The sequence below is a fragment of the Apostichopus japonicus genome, chromosome 7 (genome assembly GCF_037975245.1).
Source record: "Apostichopus japonicus isolate 1M-3 chromosome 7, ASM3797524v1, whole genome shotgun sequence".
NCBI lineage: Eukaryota > Metazoa > Echinodermata > Holothuroidea > Aspidochirotida > Stichopodidae > Apostichopus > Apostichopus japonicus.
Genome location: NC_092567.1, coordinates 15,473,889 through 15,493,280, shown reverse-complemented (window position 1 = coordinate 15,493,280; position 19,392 = coordinate 15,473,889). Strand labels below are relative to the sequence as shown.

General features: G+C 37.4%; 1 protein-coding gene across 1 annotated transcript in view; it reads right to left on the bottom strand.

Moving 5' to 3' along the window:
• Positions 1-19,392, bottom strand: part of LOC139969457 (serine/threonine-protein kinase 38-like) — a 56,200-nt gene that overhangs the window by 33,688 nt on the left and 3,120 nt on the right. The window contains exons 2-3 of the mRNA XM_071974460.1: positions 13,939-14,122; positions 6,837-6,882 (exon numbers count right to left, since the gene is read on the bottom strand). Coding sequence (XP_071830561.1) covers positions 6,837-6,882; positions 13,939-14,075 — 183 coding nt within the window. The 5' untranslated portion in view covers positions 14,076-14,122. The remainder of the gene's footprint in view (positions 1-6,836; positions 6,883-13,938; positions 14,123-19,392) is intronic.

The following is a 19,392-nucleotide window of genomic DNA, read 5'->3' as shown; positions in this document are numbered from 1 at the left end:
AACCCATTGACATTTATGATCAGAAGGTACCTTTAACATCTGAAAATAGCATCGAAACTGTAAAAATCCACAAAACACGAAAAGGTCACGAGAGGTCAAATTAAGGTCAAGGGGTCACCCAGATGCGGGTCGACAAATGGATTACATTGAAGCAACTCCCAACCCTAACAGACAATTTGTTTTCAAGTTATCGCAAAAATACTAGTTTGTTTTAACATTAATTGACCTTTGGTGACCTTGTATCACATGACCGTTATGTTGGAAAATATTCCCCTATACCATTTGCAACTACTCCAAAAATATCAAGCTTGTCACACCTTGGAACTGGGAGTTATTGCATTAAATGTCTGAAAATTAACTTTGACCTCATATAACTTCACACACGAAGGTCACACGGGGGTCAACCCATTGACATTTATGATCAGAAGGTACTTTTAACATCTGAAAATAGCATCGAAACTGTAAAAATCCACAAAACACGAAAAGGTCACCAGAGGTCAAATTGAGGTCAAGGGTCACCCAGATGCGGGTCGACAATTGGATTACATTGAAGTAACTCCCAACCCTAACAGACAAATTGTTTTCAAGTTATCGCAAAAATACTAGTTTTTTATCATTAATTGACCTTTGGTGACCTCGGATCACATGACCGTTAAGTTTGCAAATATTCCCCTATAACATTTGCAACTTGTTTCAAAATATCAACTGGGTAACACCTTGGTACTGAGAGTTATTACACTAAATGTCTGAAAATTAACTTTGACCTCATATAACTTAACATACAAAGGTCACCTTGGGTCAACTTATTGACATTTTTGATTGATGAGACCTAAATTAGAGCATCAAACTATACAAATTCAAACATTTTTTTCTTTGCCCATTTGCTACCCCCAAAATACTAGTTTTTTAACATTAATTGACCTTTGGTGACCTCGGATCACATGACCGTTAAGTTTGAAAATATTCCCCTATACCATTTGCAACTTGTCCGAAAATATCAACCATGTCACACCTTGGAACTGGGAGTTGTTGCATTAAATGTCTGAAAATTAACTTTGACCTCGTATAACTTCGCACACGAAGGTCACACGGGTGTCAACCAATTGACATTTTTGATCGGAAGGTACCTTTGATATCCAAATCTAGCATCAAAACCAAACATTTTCTTTTTTGCTCGTTTCCTCCCAAAATAAGCACATTTTTTCTAATGTGACCTTTGACCTTTTGACCTTGGTTTCAGATGTAGTTTAATCTCCTGATTCCAAAAAACAAAACGACAAGTCTGTACAACCATCCTAACTCTGACCGAAAAACTTTGACCCCATATAACTTTGCACATAAAGGTCACACGGGGTCAACCTGATGACATTTATGATCAGAAGGTACCTTTGACATCTGAAAATAGCATCAAAACTGTAAAAATCCCCAAAAACATGTAAAGGTCACCAGAGGTCAAATTGAGGTCAAGGGTCACCCAGATGCGGGTCGACAATTGGATAACATTGAAGCAACTCCCAACCCTAACGGACATTTCGTTCTCAAGTTATCGCAAAAATACTAGTTTTTTATCATTAATTGACCTTTGGTGACCTCGGATCACATGACCGTTAAGTTTGAAAATGCTCCCCTAACCAGTTCACAACTTGTCCCAAAATATCAATCTTGTCGCACATTGGCACTGGGAGTTATTGCAGTTTTAATATTTTCGGTTTTTGGACCATAACTGACCTTTGGTGACCTTTGTCGGCACCAGAAACAATAGGGCACACCTTCTCCATATGGCGGATCTATAGTCCAAGTTTGGCCTCAATCCAACATTCCCTTATTGAGACAGAGCGTACCCAAGCAAGTGTCACAGACACACACACACACATACACACATACATACATACATACATACATACATACATACACACACACGCCAACCTGACTGCATAGGTTCCTTTTGCTAAAGCAAGGAACCAAAAACTCATTAAGCCGCCATATATGTAGTAGATCGGTGGTTTCGTGGTCTTTGTGTAACACAAGATAAGTTTTAACAGCAGGCTCTTCGTTGTTTATACATCGCGGTATCCAGCTCCAGCGCGAAGAATGTTCGCGTGTATAGGCTATTCTAACGTTTACAATCGGACAGTTCTGCGATGACATCGATTCCGCCAAGTTTCATCTTTCGGTTTAACGAATACTTTACAAGTTTCCTTTTACTGTTAATTTGATCCGTGAATTTTATTTCAGCGATTTCGAAGAACAGTTAATGAACTGTGGTTTGAGTGTGAGTGTACTATGTGTAACGCTATACAAGTACACCAACTGAGCATCGTAGTATATACGTTCGCGAGTATGTACGTTATATATATGAGGCAATCCAATGTGCTTACACGTGAGAGTTGATTTGCTGCGGAATTGGGAGTGCTAACTTCAAGTCGTCTGTTTTGCCTATCTGCAAGCACTACGTCAATCACCATATTGAAGCGTTCGAACAAACGTTACTTTTGGTGAGAAACTGGTGAATTTGAAAACCAGACTTCTACAAGAAGAAAACGTCGAATGGGGACAATTTTTACATGGTTAGAAAGAGAAAAATAATAACTACAAGGACAATGTATCAAAATCTTCCACCAGACAATTCCTTTAAAATAATAGAATAAAGGTTTCTCCAGATTATAACAGATCCAGTCCTTAAATGCAGCTTCAACTGCTCAAGCTTAATTTTGTGTTTGTAAAAATTTTGCAGAATTATGATCCGGACAGTGTCAAGTTCATTCATACTGTAATGGATGCATGGCTGTAACTATACTGTACTACACCTACTGTACTGTACACCATTAGTGTAAGGTGACCATATTTGCCTGACTGAAATCAGGGACAGTTATTGCGTGACTGATATGGGGAGGGGTCTAAGGGGAGGGGGTGTCCCTCTCCCGTTTGGAAAATTTTGCAAGTGCCTAAGGTGCTTAGATGTAAAATGGTGATACTTAGAAGCACTTTTGAAATCAATTTTATTTTCAAATATGTACCTTTTTCTTAGATGAAATTTACTTAGTTTACTGTATGTACAGTAAGAGTGCTAGGCTAGATCGATCTAGCATATTCCACTTTACACTGGCCCACCTGAAATCTGCGACTGCACACTTGACTCAATTTTGTTTTTACAATTATTTTACTAATAATGTGGGATATTTTCGAAATTCCTGAACATTTTGACGAATCGGGGACATTTTCGGGGGCACTTGTGCATCGGGACAGCACACTGTAATCGGGGACTGTCCCCGAAAATCGGGGACGTCTAGTCACCTTACATTAGTGACCAGTTGTTAACCTGGTGTACAATGTTAACAAGGTTACCAGCTAGTACACTCTCAGCATGGTAGATCCTGTAACATTGCTACTGATGCTGTGAGGAGACGTAGTAAACATCCCAAAATCCGATATCAAGGTATGAGGTTACAACAAGTTGAATGTAACACATACAGTACTGTAATGAACAATGTATAATATTCTAATCCTTCTTTTGCAAACATTTTAAGTTTAACAGACAGTGTATTCATCCATCCTTGTTAACCTTCAGGTAGACTTAAAGGAGCAGACTTTGTTTTCAAGTTGACCTACTGTACCTTACAGCTCAGAATGGCATCATTGAGATTAATTTAAGCAAATTCAAAGCATATTACATGTATGCATTTACTGTATTAGCCTATTTCTGACAATTTTTACCAAACTCAACATCTGCTTTACATAAATTTACTTGAAACGATAATATTGACTTTGGTACTTTACTCAAACAGCAGACTTCCTGTATTTTTCCACGAAACTGGACATTAACCAGCATGCACTGTATTTTTATAGTAAAGATTCCATTATCATTTTAAGATTCCTACCTGTTTGTTTCTATATTAAAGATTGTTATCATTCAGCAAAGCAATTAACAGTTCTCACTTGTAAGTACCTGATTCTACAGCATTGCTGTATGTAAAAGAAAACATTGACCAACGATATGAGAAAGGGTTAAGCTCAATTGTTGTTGGTACAGTATACTTCACCACTCTTCCCCCTCCCTCCCCCCCCCTCCCCCGCTCATGAAGAGAACCTGTACAGAACTCGTAACACTAACCTTATGCTAGGACAGTACCAGTACATTCATAGCAGGCATTATCATTGCCAGATAAACCCCACTCCTTATACTACCACAGTGCACAGTGCACCAATAGACCCCAATGCCTCGATTTGCAATATAACACTGTCCTACTTAAAGGAATTATTTCTGTTCACATTTTTTGAAATGTTTTACAACTACTCAATACTATTTTAGGTAACTGACATGTCACACCATCTGCAGCAGGTGCCTGATTGGTCGATGAAATTTGAATATAAATTTACTGTAAAGTAACGCTCAATGCAGGTTTTGAAATTTTGCCTGATATTTTTGACCAAATGCAATAAGATGGTTCAAAGACAGCCATTTCAAAACTAGTTCAAGTTACAATCAGTTAGAATGAACTACAAATGAACTAAATGTTCTGGAATGTTGTTGCCGATGGCTCTATATCATGTATGTATACTCTGTTGTAAACAAAAATATACAGACTGACTGGATCCTCAATGACAAACATAACAACACTAACCACAAACAGAGCATTAGTTTGTATTTGGCTATGTTGTACATTACTGCAAGCAGGCACGTAGCAAGAGTTTGCCAAGGGAGGGGCGAAACTGTAGGGAAACTATCAGAGCCGTAGATACAGCATTGCAAACTATCTAAGCGTAGCACCACTATGGGTTGGGGCGAAGCGTACAAGAAAATTTTGGCTGAAAATGCCTCTCAGATCGCTGGAAATGGCACTTCCAAGGCCTTGTAAGTTGCATCTTAGCATTTTCTCTTTTGAAATTACTATCGATATCATAAAAACATACAAACAAACAAAAATTAAAAATATGCTCAAGGGGGGGGCGACTGCCCCCTTCGCCCCCCACCCCCCTTGGCTACGTGCCTGACTGCAAGTCGAGGTCGCCTTGGACTCAAACTGTAATCAAAAGTCAGCTTTACTTGGGTAAAAACATTTTTGGATACTGTACAAAAATCTAGTTTTTAAATGAGACTGCCAGGGACCTGAATGGAAGGTCACTAGGTCATGGCCAGATGGTCAGTGCTGGGGAGGGATAATACAGAGTGCAGTGGTAGCGAGGTGGCATGTAAAGTGATGAGCAAGGTCAAATCGGCAGCATGTTATATCACATTGTAACACCGTTCAACTGTTCTTGTACATACCAACAAAAAAACATCAATTTGTAGAACAGTTCACATCATTATTTGAAGTGTCTATAGGCCACATTTGCGTTCATGCTAACTTTTCATTAATTATTTGACCAATGATGCATGCGCACACTGAAAAGCTGTACATACAGTACTGTACACAATGAGCTGAATGTAAACAATAAAAGACATAAAGGACATAATGCCATCTCGTTGCCATGGTGACATCAGTGCTAATGAATATGTCTACATCTGAAGGTGATTATTTGCAGCATTAAGACAAACCAGATACTGTATCGGTCGATATTCATTCTTCAATTGGTAGGATTAGGAGTTTTACGATAGAACATATTTCATTTATTTTTTTAATTTTATGAATGTGACGTCATCAATCTCACTGTACAGACAGAACTATATTACACATATCTGTAATTAATGTACATCCTTCAAATCCATGACAGGTTAACATGCCTGCTTCATGAAAAACAAATTTTCTCTGTAAATTATCCAAGTAATGTTGACTATACCCTCTCTCTATTGGCATTAGACTCTCAACGTACAGTATTACAGTACTGCATATATATACAGTATTTTAACTGTGAAACAGCCAAACTTTTAGTGTGAAGAATGTCCCCTGAGGTCTGATATACACAGTCCACACTTTGAACTATACACCTAATAATGATACATAGTACATTACTTTGACCATGTAGTACAGTACAACAGTCCTGAACTGAATTCGTTGTAACAAGACTCAACCTTTTTAAGATTCTTGTAAAAATTTAGTTTCGTTCTTTGTATGAAGAAGACTTCTAGCATAAAATATGCATCATCGAGCAGAGAGGCAGGGAGAAAAGAATTATCCTCTCCCTTCAGTTTGTCATCTTCATCCATCAGATGAGCATCAACAATTAATTCACTCCCAACAGCATCAAAACGATAAGGGGGTCTTAGGCAATGCTCTTGGGTAGAGGAAATTGAAAAGTATGGATTTCCTTTCAAAATCCTCAGAGAAGCAAAATTACAGTTTTACGGAATAATAAACACAAGAACACTTCATAATTAGGTCAGGACAACCACTGATAGTTAACTACAAAGCTTTCCACATGTATTGCAAAATTTCAGTTGCATTTTATGTATGAAGCAAACATTGCTGATAAAGCCAGGTGTACAGAGTAAGTCTTTCTGAACGGCCCAATTAAATAGAGTTTGATTGTTCTCTTTTCTTTTCTTTTGTTTTGATTTGTATTGTTTGTTTGTTTGTTATTGTTTGTTTTGCTAACTACTGTAGTGGTGAGAATCTTTGTAGAAAACGTGCGTAATTTTTTCGATTCATTCAAAACCCAGCCCCCTATCTCTTCACGAATGGTTGTTTTTGGCAATGAGTGCAAACGTGTACATAACAGGTATATGATAAGATACGAGTACACTACGTCACAAACTGAGAGAAACAGTAATGATAGTTGATCCATCACTTACTGACTGGATTTTTCATGTGCAAGTACATTAGTCATGTATGCAAATGAATGTCAAAAAATTAGCCTTCGCATACAGTATATGCAAATGAATATTAAGTATTACTAACCTCTTCTTCTGGTAAGCCCTGGATTGTTTCTTCAAGCCTACTTTGTCTGTGAAGAAAACAAACAAATAAAATTCAGATAGGTGGCACAAAATTTAATTTAATATGTAAATCATATTTATACAACAGCCAAACATTTATATGGTACCTCCATAAACTCCATCTCTCATTCACCAGTTATAAAATACCTGAAAGAAAGATATATAGCTTTCACAGCCATAAACCTTGTATTCAAGGAAGTTTGAAGCCCTCTTGAACTGTTAATAAGTAAGGGATTAAAACTTCTAAAGAACGCGAATAGACCAAACAGCATAGTCATACTATAATACAGCAATGTACAGTAATGTACACAATCGTTCTATACAACTTAGTGGCAACTATGGACAATACATTCACTAGCAAGTGATCATTAGCTACAGTATACAGTATATACAAAGGAATAGTTTGAACTCCAATTGCCTCAAAACTCATTCACAATGACAAATCTTTCTACCACCAACCACAACAGTTTTTATAAATTATTGGAAAGAAACCACATGTTAACCATACATATATATGTGAGAAGCTGCTGGAGTTATACTGTACATTGGGTACATTACAAGCTGGGATTCCCCCTCAGGTGGAAGACCACATTTTCTCATGACTCATTCCCAATTACTTTCTCTGCCGTTGATTTTCAGAGTCAGATTCAACTCGTTTGATTCAAACTCCATTGGATACCTGCCTTTCTGTAATTGCTTTCAATTTTGCTGTGTCATACCTGACACAAAACTGTGGGCAGCTGTACATACAGTACATATAAAGCGCAGACTCCAACAAAAGTTGTTCAATGCGCTTAATGGGTGCTGAATGTGAAAAAACTAATAGAGTTGAGAGAAAAGAAAAGTTTTAAGGCAGCGCTTGAATTGAATAATAAAATCTAAAGACCTAATTTCAACCGGGAGGGAGTTCCATAAAAAGTGGTGTGCCAGCATTCAGAAAGCTACTGTACGGTCACCGAAAGATCTTGTATGTGACATTGGAACATGAAGTTGAAATTAATAATGTGAACAGCATATACTGTACAGTATATATCTGAGTTGTCTGATGATCGCTCAAAGCGTGAAACTAGTCTCAACTAGTCTCAACCATATATAGGGTGTCCACATATAAAGCGGGAGGCCCGGGTTCGAATCCCGGTGGAGGCTGGAAGTTTTTTCACTGTTCTGGATTTTCCAACTCACCACGATTTCAATATAAATATATCTATATTTATATATCTGATGTTATTACATGAACCAGAGCTATATTTAGACCCGGATTCGGGACCTGCGTTTTGAATAGCTCCAGAAATCGTACGATCAGCTGTTATTGAACTGTCTATTAAAGCAGATTATTTGTTCTCTTCATAAAAGTTCAACATAATAAACTGATTCTTACAAAGATATTATTGTCATTGGTGGATAATGTGGAGTGCAACGCAAACACAACCGACACACTCCCTGCCACAATTGATTAAACTGAACACAAAAAGCCCCAAAGTACAGAAAAAAAAATTACACACAGGTGGGCTAAATATTCTCTCCCCAGAATTTTTAGGAAATGTTCTTTGAAGCACCACCTCACCTCAATGATGTAAGATAAGTAAATAATGCATGGTAGGCATCTTCAGAATATTATTTTTATATTATTATTATTATTATTATTATTATTATTATTATTATTATTATTATTACTATCATTATCATTATTATTATTATTATTATAAGGATTATCATTATTATTATTATTATTATCATCCATTGTTTGATACCAGGACCGAAATTTAAATGGAAATTGAAAATATCATATATATATCTAAACATTCAATGAGCAAAAGAACAGTTGTACTGCACTGCAAACGTTGGCTAGACTGTTGACACAATATTAAAACTAAAATTTGTCAAAGTTACACAGTCACTAAATATAATATTTCTTACAACCACCAATTTTAACATGCATGCTCAAAACAATATACGATTTTCAAACCATGTTTTAACTCCTTGACTTTCTGACTCTCTGATTTATTTTCGGGTATTTCAGCATAAAATACTTCTCCCACGCCCCTGTGTCTTACACTCCCCCCACCCACAGAAAAAAAACTTAAAGGTTTGGGGTATTTATGAACGACAATACCTACCTGTGTCCTTTACCTACACATACCTATCTACCCAGCCTAATAACTGGTAACATTCTTGCGCCCCCACTGACCCTATCTAAGGTCACTGACCGCCTCCTTCGTGATCTACCCATGTCTGTATATGATAAACATGCAAGAAATAAACCACTGTAAAAGCAGTTTACATGCAAACTCATTGTACAATTCTTCTGACAGCTACAGTATAGGGTAGATCTGATTCTGTACAGTATGTATAGTCCGAGGAGACAGGTATTGAAAGGGAGTGGTTACAATGAAGAAACTAAGGAGATTCAATGGCCATATGTACAGTAGTTATATATGCAAGCACTTACCAAAAAGGTCACCAATTTAATACACATCATTTACTTTACTTACTTTATACACTTTATTTACACTTTTATTTACACAGGACAATATTGCCATGACGCTGGGAATTTATGTCTAAAGCCGTTGTCATGTCTAAAGTGCTCAAAAGCAATCTTACCAAAATTCTCAAAAGGTCATCATCTTAATAAAGACAAAATTTATAGATCCACTTGTGTATATAATCTTTGGCCATCAAAATATTACATCAGAAGATGACACAATTGTGGAGGGCATGCCTATTTACAAAGGTCTTTGATCTGACTTCAATATTTAGACAGATAGAAATGAGGTCATCCATATTATTTAACACCTACTGTACCCACCGACACTGGAAACACCTCTTTATTACGCCTGTGCAAAAAAAGTAACACAACAAGACTGAGGAGACTGCTCAAGTACAGCACAGTAGTACCTTAGGACTTCACTGTACTTACTGTATGTATGGAAAGTAGAGTACATACAACACAGTACAGGGAATAATTTATATGGTACTCAGGGATGTGCCCAGGATTTCCTGAGTGCCAGGTATACTGATCGCCATCCTGGGGGAGGGGTCTAAGGGGGAGGGGGTGACCCCCTCCACTTTGAGAAATTTTTCAATTTTTGAAGGTGCTCAGATGCCAAATGCTGGCACTTGTGTAGCTTTTAAAGCACATACACAAGTACTAGTTTTGCTAAGTTTACATTTTTTATTTTATTTTTCAATTTATGTTGAATATATATATTATTAGGAATGTCGGGATTTTAGATGAGAATACAGTAATGCTGGGCAGGATTCACGATTTTAAGACAGTGCTGGACGGTATTTTTTTAGCGCTGGGCAGGGCCGCCCAGTGCCGCCCAGCGTGGGCTCATCCCTGATACTGTATATCGTATGACTGCGTAAAGTATATATATTGGAGAAACATGAAAATATATAAAAATATATGAAGGTTCAAACATGAAACAATAACAACGTAATCGAACCGCCTATCCGCCTAGTATGGGATAGGGGTTCGCGGCTTACAAGCTACGCTACAAGAGTGAAACCAACACTAAAAAACGTAAAAAAGTAACGAAAGTACATGAAACAAGCAAAACATCTTAGGAGAGGTTAAAAAGGCTGGAAAACATGTACACAAGAAAACAAATGCCTATCCGCGTATCAAAGCGGAGAAGGCGAACGAACAAAGTAGTTTCACGGAACTACTACCTGAGAACCCCACGTTACGCTAACAAAACGAACGCATGGGTGAGAGTGCACACCAAAAAACAGCCCCCAAAACTCCCTTCCCTAAAGAAGAGGATACTTATCAGGCTGTAAAAGGTTGTTGGAAGTGCTAGAACTCCTATAAGGAAACTTCTAGAGTAAAAATCCAAGGTATCCGGGCGAATTTTGAAGAAAATTTTTCCCAATACGAAAAACATGTGAGACACTTTGGAATGGTACGGGTAGAATATGAAGGAGTTCACTAGGGGTCAGTAAGGGTGCACAGTGTTAAAAGATTACCAGGGCATACTAGACACGGTAGAATGCAGTGCTCAGGTTGTGGGGAGACAGGTAAGTGGGGAACGAAGTAAATAGTATATATACTGAGTATTGACGACAAATTATCACTTCAATATTTATGTCGTGAACATGCTGCAAGTATACTAAGTGTGAGATACTGCAGCTTGAATTTATTGAGTACAGTACAGTGTGCCAGAAAGTTGTTGGCAAGGCTCTGTTTGGTCGTGTAAAGTTTCATTTTTTACACTCTATATTCGATAATAATCATATTTTTAATAATAATAATAATAATTCATTTCTTATATAGTGACTTACATGAAAATATGTTCTCAAAGCACTTCACAATAGAGCATAAAATATGATACAGGGCTCATTGAAAATTGATACAGCGATAAAAATAAAAATATTCAAGCAGTACTTTGGTGGTGTACTGTACAGTAAGTGCACAGGGTGCACAGTATTATAGTAGGAACTCGCTCGAGTGAAGACCCAACTGTAGACACACCTTGCAGGGTATAATTCAGTGCTCGAAGTTTGCATCAGAGCACTTTTGAAGGAGCACTCTGAACTGTTTCCCAGGTTACAAAACACTATGGTAACTGCTGTATGTACAAAGAGTGATATAATGTACATGAACATACATACATAGTATGTTGAGGTACAAGTGATAATTCCAGATAACAGTAAAATATTCCCTGCAGTGTCATACAATATTAATTAGTACAGTAGGAGTGACACAGAAAACTGTAACAAGTATTGCAAGTATTGTAACAAGTATTGCAGTCACCAGAAGGATGTTCAGAACTTAAAAAGTGATAAGTACTATACATTGAACATTCCATCATTAAAAGCAAAACTTTAATTTTCTCTCTCTTTGCAAACTTAAGGAATTAATCCTATGGGGGCTGAATAAAGGAAAGAACACCGTCATTACAACAACTAGAACAATCTTTTACAAATACTTTTCTGGTTTTTCCCTCAGATTTAACCAGGTCTTTTGGTTGTCTGAACAGCAAATTCGGTTATCCGAAGAAGAGAAAAAAGTTGCAAAATACCATAGCATTAATTAGCAATGTGTACACTGTAGTAGTGGTGTGTAGCGTTGGGTGAATAGAACACCTGGCTTTGGGCCAATAAACTTCCCCTTTGGAAGGATCATACCACTATTTATGTTTTTCTTCTTATTTCAGTTAATATCTGCAAAGTGATCATGCAGGGTGATACCAATAAATCATTTTACCTAGAAATCTGGGGAACATTTTGTTACGATGCAATCAGAACTCGATGGAAACAATTTTGACCGGACTACCATTACACATGGAGCGAATAATTACATGTGGCCATGTTGGAATGACTATTTCCAATTGATCACATTTGTTTTGATCCTAAATTGTTGACTCGTGGTGGACTATTTATGAGATAATGTATTGAATACGAAGACACAAAGACCCGAGTTGCTTTCAACGAAACAGAAATTGCTTCCCTGAAGAGGTTCTCTTTAGATCTATTTGAATTCAGAATAAACTTCTATAAAAGTTTCTTTGTTTTCACTGACGTACTGTACACTACCCATGTAACCTGTAAACAGCGATTTCTCATTTTCAGTATATGGACAAAGGCCTTCAAAGACACAGTCATTGTAAATTAACCTCATTATAAAGTGTCTAGTGACAACTTTGACCTTTCAGAGAGAGGGAGGGATCACTTTCTAAACAGCCTCTGGTCATATTTTTTATTGGTCATCCCCTACATCCTGCTGTGTTGTGTCCTCAGTTGTGTTCTGTCCACAGTTGAGATAAAGGTCAGCAATCTTTGTTTCTTAGTCAGTTTAAATTCTAACTGGAAACCTATCAATTACGATTTATGTACAAATAAAACAGCTAATGATCCACGAATTTGTTTCTCTCACACAGGGAATCAAACTGCTTCCAGCTAAGTTGAGTTATTTAAACCCAGTTCAAGTTTCCTTTAAGCTGTTATTTGACCACACCTAAAGCTTAATCACTACAAGCCCCCAAAAAATACCTGCAGTGGGTTTGTAGTCAGTTAATAATGTGCCAAGTGTACTGTATGTATTGTACAGTAGCTGTGTACTACTGCACTGCTGTAAGGCCATATCCCCATACAGCAGTGTTAAGTTGCTTTGTACTTAACCACATGGTCAAAAGTCCGAGGGGAAAAAAAATCATATTTTCCCAAGATTTTTCTAAAGATTATACATCATTACATTTGCATACAAATGTTATGATGTATAATGCGCTTTGAGGCCTTTGCATTAAGCGCTCTATAAATATTTGCTTATTATTATTATTATTACAAACTAATATACATAGCATTTATATATGTACAGCATTTTCCTAGCCAAACTATCATCTTTTTTAATTTTCAGTATGTGACATACAGTATGTACAGTAGTTTACTATCGGTCGTGCTGCCTCCAGGAAGTGTCCGACAATGTTAACTTCAGCCAGGAACGTTTACTTACTGTAACAGGATATAGTATGACTCATGATGTACATAGTGAGATGACTACTGGATTTTTATGCACAAAATACAAATCGCAGGTATTGTTTTAAGTCGATCCATTATATTAATACCTGAGCTCACGTACAATTTTGCTGCTGACTCACAGCATTATTGAAGACATGACCAAGGGCTGACGCAAATTGTCTGGGATTGAAGACAAAGAGAAGCCAAAAAACAAAAGAAAAAAAAAAAAACGCTACAACGTTGGGTTGGTCCTTAGAAGCAGGATATGCAAAGTTCTGTAGACTGTAGCATATTCAAAGCCCTAAGAGCAACAAAACAAATAGCCGCATGGTTGGTCACGACGCTAGGCTGGACGTGACTTCACAAACTTCACGACCTCATAATCCAGAAGTCACCGGTTTGAATCCTGTTCCAGAGCCTCAGCCTTGCAGAATTTGTCTGTTCTTTTAATAATAAATGTGTAAATGTGTAAGTTGGCCTGACGTTTCGATCCTAGCAGGATCTTCTTCAAGGGCTAATGGACAAATTTTACATGAAAACAGTTTTTTCTTTTAATAATAAAAATCACAATTTTTGTTTTAATTATATGCTCTATCCCTCACCTCTTTCTTCTTTCTTCTTTCTGTGACCAAAGATTTTGATAAAAGCTCTCCAGCATCACCTTAGCTTTGGTGACCTTCTCATTGGTGAAGGCATTCACCTTAACGAACGGGGCCATTGGCTGGGCTGTGGTTGCCATCTTGGAAGGTTATCAGATTAGTCCATCAGAAGAGATCATGTGGAAACCTGTAAATGGTAAAAATTGTAAATGTATGTTAAAGTAGGCCTTAAATTTACAATTTCAGATACCATTTGTTTGTTTCTTTTGGTTTTGTTCTTAAGGTGGAGGGGTTGGTGGGTGTGGGGTGGGGTGGAGGTAGGGTGGGGGGTGGGGGTGGGGGAGGGCTTTACTTAGCTTCTTTTGCTATGTTTCAACCCAGTTCTGTATGTTACACCGAAACCAAGATTGTCTCAAACATGAAATAATTTTATAGAATGTTCCAAATATAAAAAGGGCATGTTTTCAATGGAAATAGGGTGATGGCAAATCTATCCTTTTTGTGAAGGTTTTATCCTGCCACCCATTCACTTGATGGGGTGTCAATGCATTAGGATGAAGGAAAGTCACAAACAGCATGAGGACGGTACAAATTCACAGAGAAAACAAAAAGCATTACGCACAAAAGATATCACACGTACCACAAGACAGGAAACTAAACGTACAGGCATCACAAGAAAGTGCTAAGACTTGTGTTCTAATTATCAAAGAACTGTAATTGTGACTTTAAATCAGTACTGCACTGTTCAATGTTACTGTACTGAACTGTAATGTACTGTACTATATATACTGTATACTGATCATGGTAAGTGTAGGTGTTCATCTGAAACAAGATACAGTGATACGGTATATCAGTGTTTGTCAATAAAATGGAAAAATGATGCATAAAGTCCTACCCCCCCCCTTTCCCAGCCTCATCCCCCAGGCCAGAGATTGGCACCCTTCAATACTGTGGCACTCCCTTCCTAAACAATTTACTATTGTATTATCAACCGATGCATACATCTTTTAGCTCATTTGTGATCATACAGAACATGTACAAAACACTGCTCAAGATGTATTCATATTAACAATAACAATAATCATCATATCCAGACCATAATAAAATTCAATCCCTACTTTAGTTTATATATCCTGCCACAAAGCAATCAGAAACAAAACAAGCAAGAGTCATGCCAGTCACCTCATCTTTCAATTTCCGAAGATATTATTACTACGGACCAAACCGAAAGTCGAAAGATTACCAGGTCTTTATTAACATGGCCCAATTACCCCTGAAGATTATACCCATGAAACATCCTAAACTACTGCAGTTTTTGGTTATCAAATATTTCCTGTTGGGTGCCAACTTGCATCTGCCTGGATAAGCCTGCCTGCAAAGTTCTGCTGTTGGGTTGTGCAGTATTGATGTTTAACATTGTTTATATTACAAATATCTTTACAGGGGGTGACTGCTCGATGTCTTTTTCAGGCAACACGCACTACTGTGTCAAAGTTGAATATCACATGCAATCCAATCCTACTGTATATACTGGACTCTGTAAAATGTACTGTAAATATACTGTAGCACGCCACTTGGTCAGTTCACTATGTAAAATCCATCATTTATCAATTACCGGATTGCAAAATTGATCATGAAATAAACACTTCAACCTTATTCAGGCTTATTCTGTAATATTCAAAGATACATATATATAATTTAGCAAACTTTTACAAATTAGGTTAACCAATTTACATTAGAATCTGATACAAACAACTGGCACCAAAACACTCAGAGGTCCTATAAACAAGAGCGTAGGAACCGGGGGGCTGGGGGGGGCGCCAGCCCCCTCAGTGAAAAATATGGAGGGGCAGAAGTATCATTCCGCCCCCCGCTTCGCAAGTCAGAAAACCCCTTTTTCATTTCCAAATGAGAAAAAAATCTCATTTGGAGCACCAAATTGAATCTGAGGCCAGGTGAAAATGAAAAAGTTTTTACAAAATGGAGTGGGTGTTGAATTTGTGCTACATTGCAGCAAATTGCATCTGAGGCCACCTGGAAATGCCAAAAAGTTCCAAAGGGGGGACACTCCCTCCCATTAGACCCCTACCCCAGGCCAGCCATCAGTCTTCAGCCCCCCCACTCAAAAGTACCTTCCTACGCCACTGCCTATAAATACTGTACCCCCCCTCCCTCCCTGAAAATGTAGTGTACTGTAGGAAGAGCACTGACCAAGTTATGAATGTCACCACGGAGGTGAGCAGGGTCAAAACTGATATTACTATCCAAAAATTACCTGGGGGTAAAAAATATGGTCACTCACCTTGCTGCAGTATTGAGGTAAAGACATTGTTGCTCATCCATGCATTGGATTATTGTTTTAGTCGAATATGTTCAGCTTGCTTAACAGTCCTGACACCAATGTTTATTATTGAATTTTGCATTCACTCCTTATGCCAAATTAGTTTAAAAACAAATTTAAAAGAAAGTCAAGATTGAAGATTTCAAGAGAGATTAAAGAGTTACAGTAGGGGTCGGTTAGGTTGTGTTTTTTTTTTTTTGTATGAAATACACAAGATAAAGGCTTCAAATCATACTGTAGGTCAGCAGCAGCAGAGGGAAAAAAAAGGTTTCTTTTCCCAATAATGCTAAAAATACTGTATTGTTTGTTTCTTATAAACAACTTTAAAGGGGAAAAGCTTCATATTCCTGATTCATAATTTGGACAATAATTTAAGACTGGAAAGAAAATTGTGTGCACAGCTTTCTTATTCCTCTGGTTTGTAGTTTTGTACACCAATTCCAGTTGGCCACTGTTTGTTGAAGGTGGGAGAGATCTTGCTAAATTAGTATATATAAAAACTATATACAGTACTGTAGTTCACTGTGCTAAAGGTCGCACGTACATTGCACATCTAACGATGGTTTGCTTAGCGTACACACAAACAAGTTTGGAAAAGGGCATTGCCAGGAAAAAAAGGTTGTTACTATGATTTTAGGAAATGTCAAAAGGCTATCGTATGGAATTATCAACATCAGCACTAGCTTGCAGTATATTTTACTGTATGTTTGTACTCCTTTTTATAAAAATTTTATATTTATTCTGGACTGAATAAATGACAAAAAAATATGAAATAGGCCTATTAAATTATATATTATCCGATTTTGGTTCAATTTCAAGGCAAGAAAAACCCAACCGTCGTCTGTGGCTACTTCCTGACAGAGATCTTCGCAAAGCAAGTCTCCGATGCCGAAACAGCTATTGAAGAATATTCTTAAGTCGTGCCTGGGAGCTGTCATTTTATAAATCATTAATGTCAAAGAGCGCTAGTACTGTTCTATAGGATGATCTGAAACAGGCCTTTCACTTTCTCATTGTTTACCTTTTCATATTTTCGTTGTAGAATGTTAACAGTTATTGATACTGAAACCAAAGGACATGGTAAGAGATTTGATACTTTATATATATGAAAGCATTTGCAAAACCCCTCTATACGTTACAGAAGATACATAGTTACAAATAGTGAAGAACACAAAATATTGGAGGCACGTGTGGTTCCGTGATTTTACATTTAGACTGGAACTAGTCTTCAACCTTGCGTGTGAAGAAACACCATTAAATCAATGATACAGGTTATTGGTATTTTATATAAAAGCAATTTGCAAAACCCCTCTCCGTTGCAGAAGATACACAACTTTACAAATAGTGAAGAATACAAAATATTAGAGGCATGTGTGGTTCTGTGATTTTACATTTAGAATACTGTACTGTAGATCTAGTCTTCAACCTTGCGTGTGAAGAAACACCATTAAATCAATGATATCTCCCGAATGGAATAAAGAATGGTCAAATACATAGTAATACTAATAATTGTAATCATAAAGGTAATCATAATAATAATGGTCTCAGCTGTTTGGGGGAGTTGTTAATAACCACAATCTCTATTACATTGATCACAATTAATGATTGGGTTTTTTGTTGCCTGTATTAACTAATAATCATAATTATCATGATAATCATAAACCACATAATCGTAATAATCATAATAATAGTCATCATAATAATCATTATATTAATCCTTAATACCTTTGTTGTCACGTAGATCTCTGGTAGCATAATACGTGTTCCTTACAATACAATACATACAGTATCACAACATAAACAAACCTGTTAGTGAGTAATCTGTGACTACAGTATTAAAGATTACAGACTAGCACAACTTGTGTTAAGTTTGTAAACATTGCTTACAAAAGATCTGTAACCAATGAAAAGACTGTTTCCTGTACAGTATATAGTTTAAGTATGTTTAGTAGGCAAGTTTAGCCATTTTGTTATAGAGGTTAATTACAATGAGAAGGAACAGATAGTACCAACAGAAGTATGAACTTAACCAAATTACAGACAAACCTAAATGATGGCATACAATAGGGGGGAGGGGAGGGGTCAGAGTGGGTGTCCTGAATGCCACCCCATGTATCTTTAACACTTGTCACTACCAATAGGCGTTGTAGCAAAAACATTAATTCACTGTATAGCAGGGCTCTAAATATACTGTACCTAAGCCCGCTAGTCTTTGGGCTAGTTCAAAAAACACTCAGACTACTGTAGTGCCAATTTTACAATTAGAAGCCCGATGGGCTATTAAACATTTTTGCACTAAGTTGATGTACAAAACTCTCACAACATTGCCCTCACAATCAGTTCTACGCAGATCTCTAATTCAGAATGGCCAATCCTGAATATCGCTGTACAGTATGCGTACTGCGTGTAATCTTACACAACGCACATTTAGTATAAGGATGCTTAAAATGTAGCAATAAAGAATGTTTGAACGTTGTCCCTGTACTGAGGTTACGTGTACATGCATACAGTGTTGGAAAACCTTGTTCAATTTCCCGCGAACACACTCCCAATTTCCCGCCGGTGTTCGCGCAACAAACACGCCGAGCACGCGTAGCATGCGAGCATAAAGGCGTGGGGTCCAGGGGCCCGCCCAAGGGCCCTGGTGGGGTCAAGGGTGGAACCCCTTGTGGGGGTCAGGGGGCAAAGACCCCGAAAAATTTTGGTATTTTTGCGTGTCTGGCGATAAAAAATTCGCAGTTGAGGATGCAAAATACTGACAACATTTTTGAATTTAAATTGTCACGAAGCTGTTGAAAATTTTCAAATGACAAGTTAGAGTACAGTAGCTATATTACGTTATAAAATGAAAAGAGATTTAATCTGTCTTACAATCTTTAAAAAGTTTAACTTACACAACTCACGATATTATGAAACAAACAGCGTTCGGCAAAGCCCCGTTTATAGACTGCCTAACAATGAACAGCACACACAATACGTACATGTATCAGTTTACAACTGAAGTACGGTTTACCCCTATATACTACTTAAATACACGGTAGGATACTGTACATGTGCTCCGAATTTCCCTAGGTACCATACCTTACCAAACTTAACTGCGCGCTCATCCCCTGTCT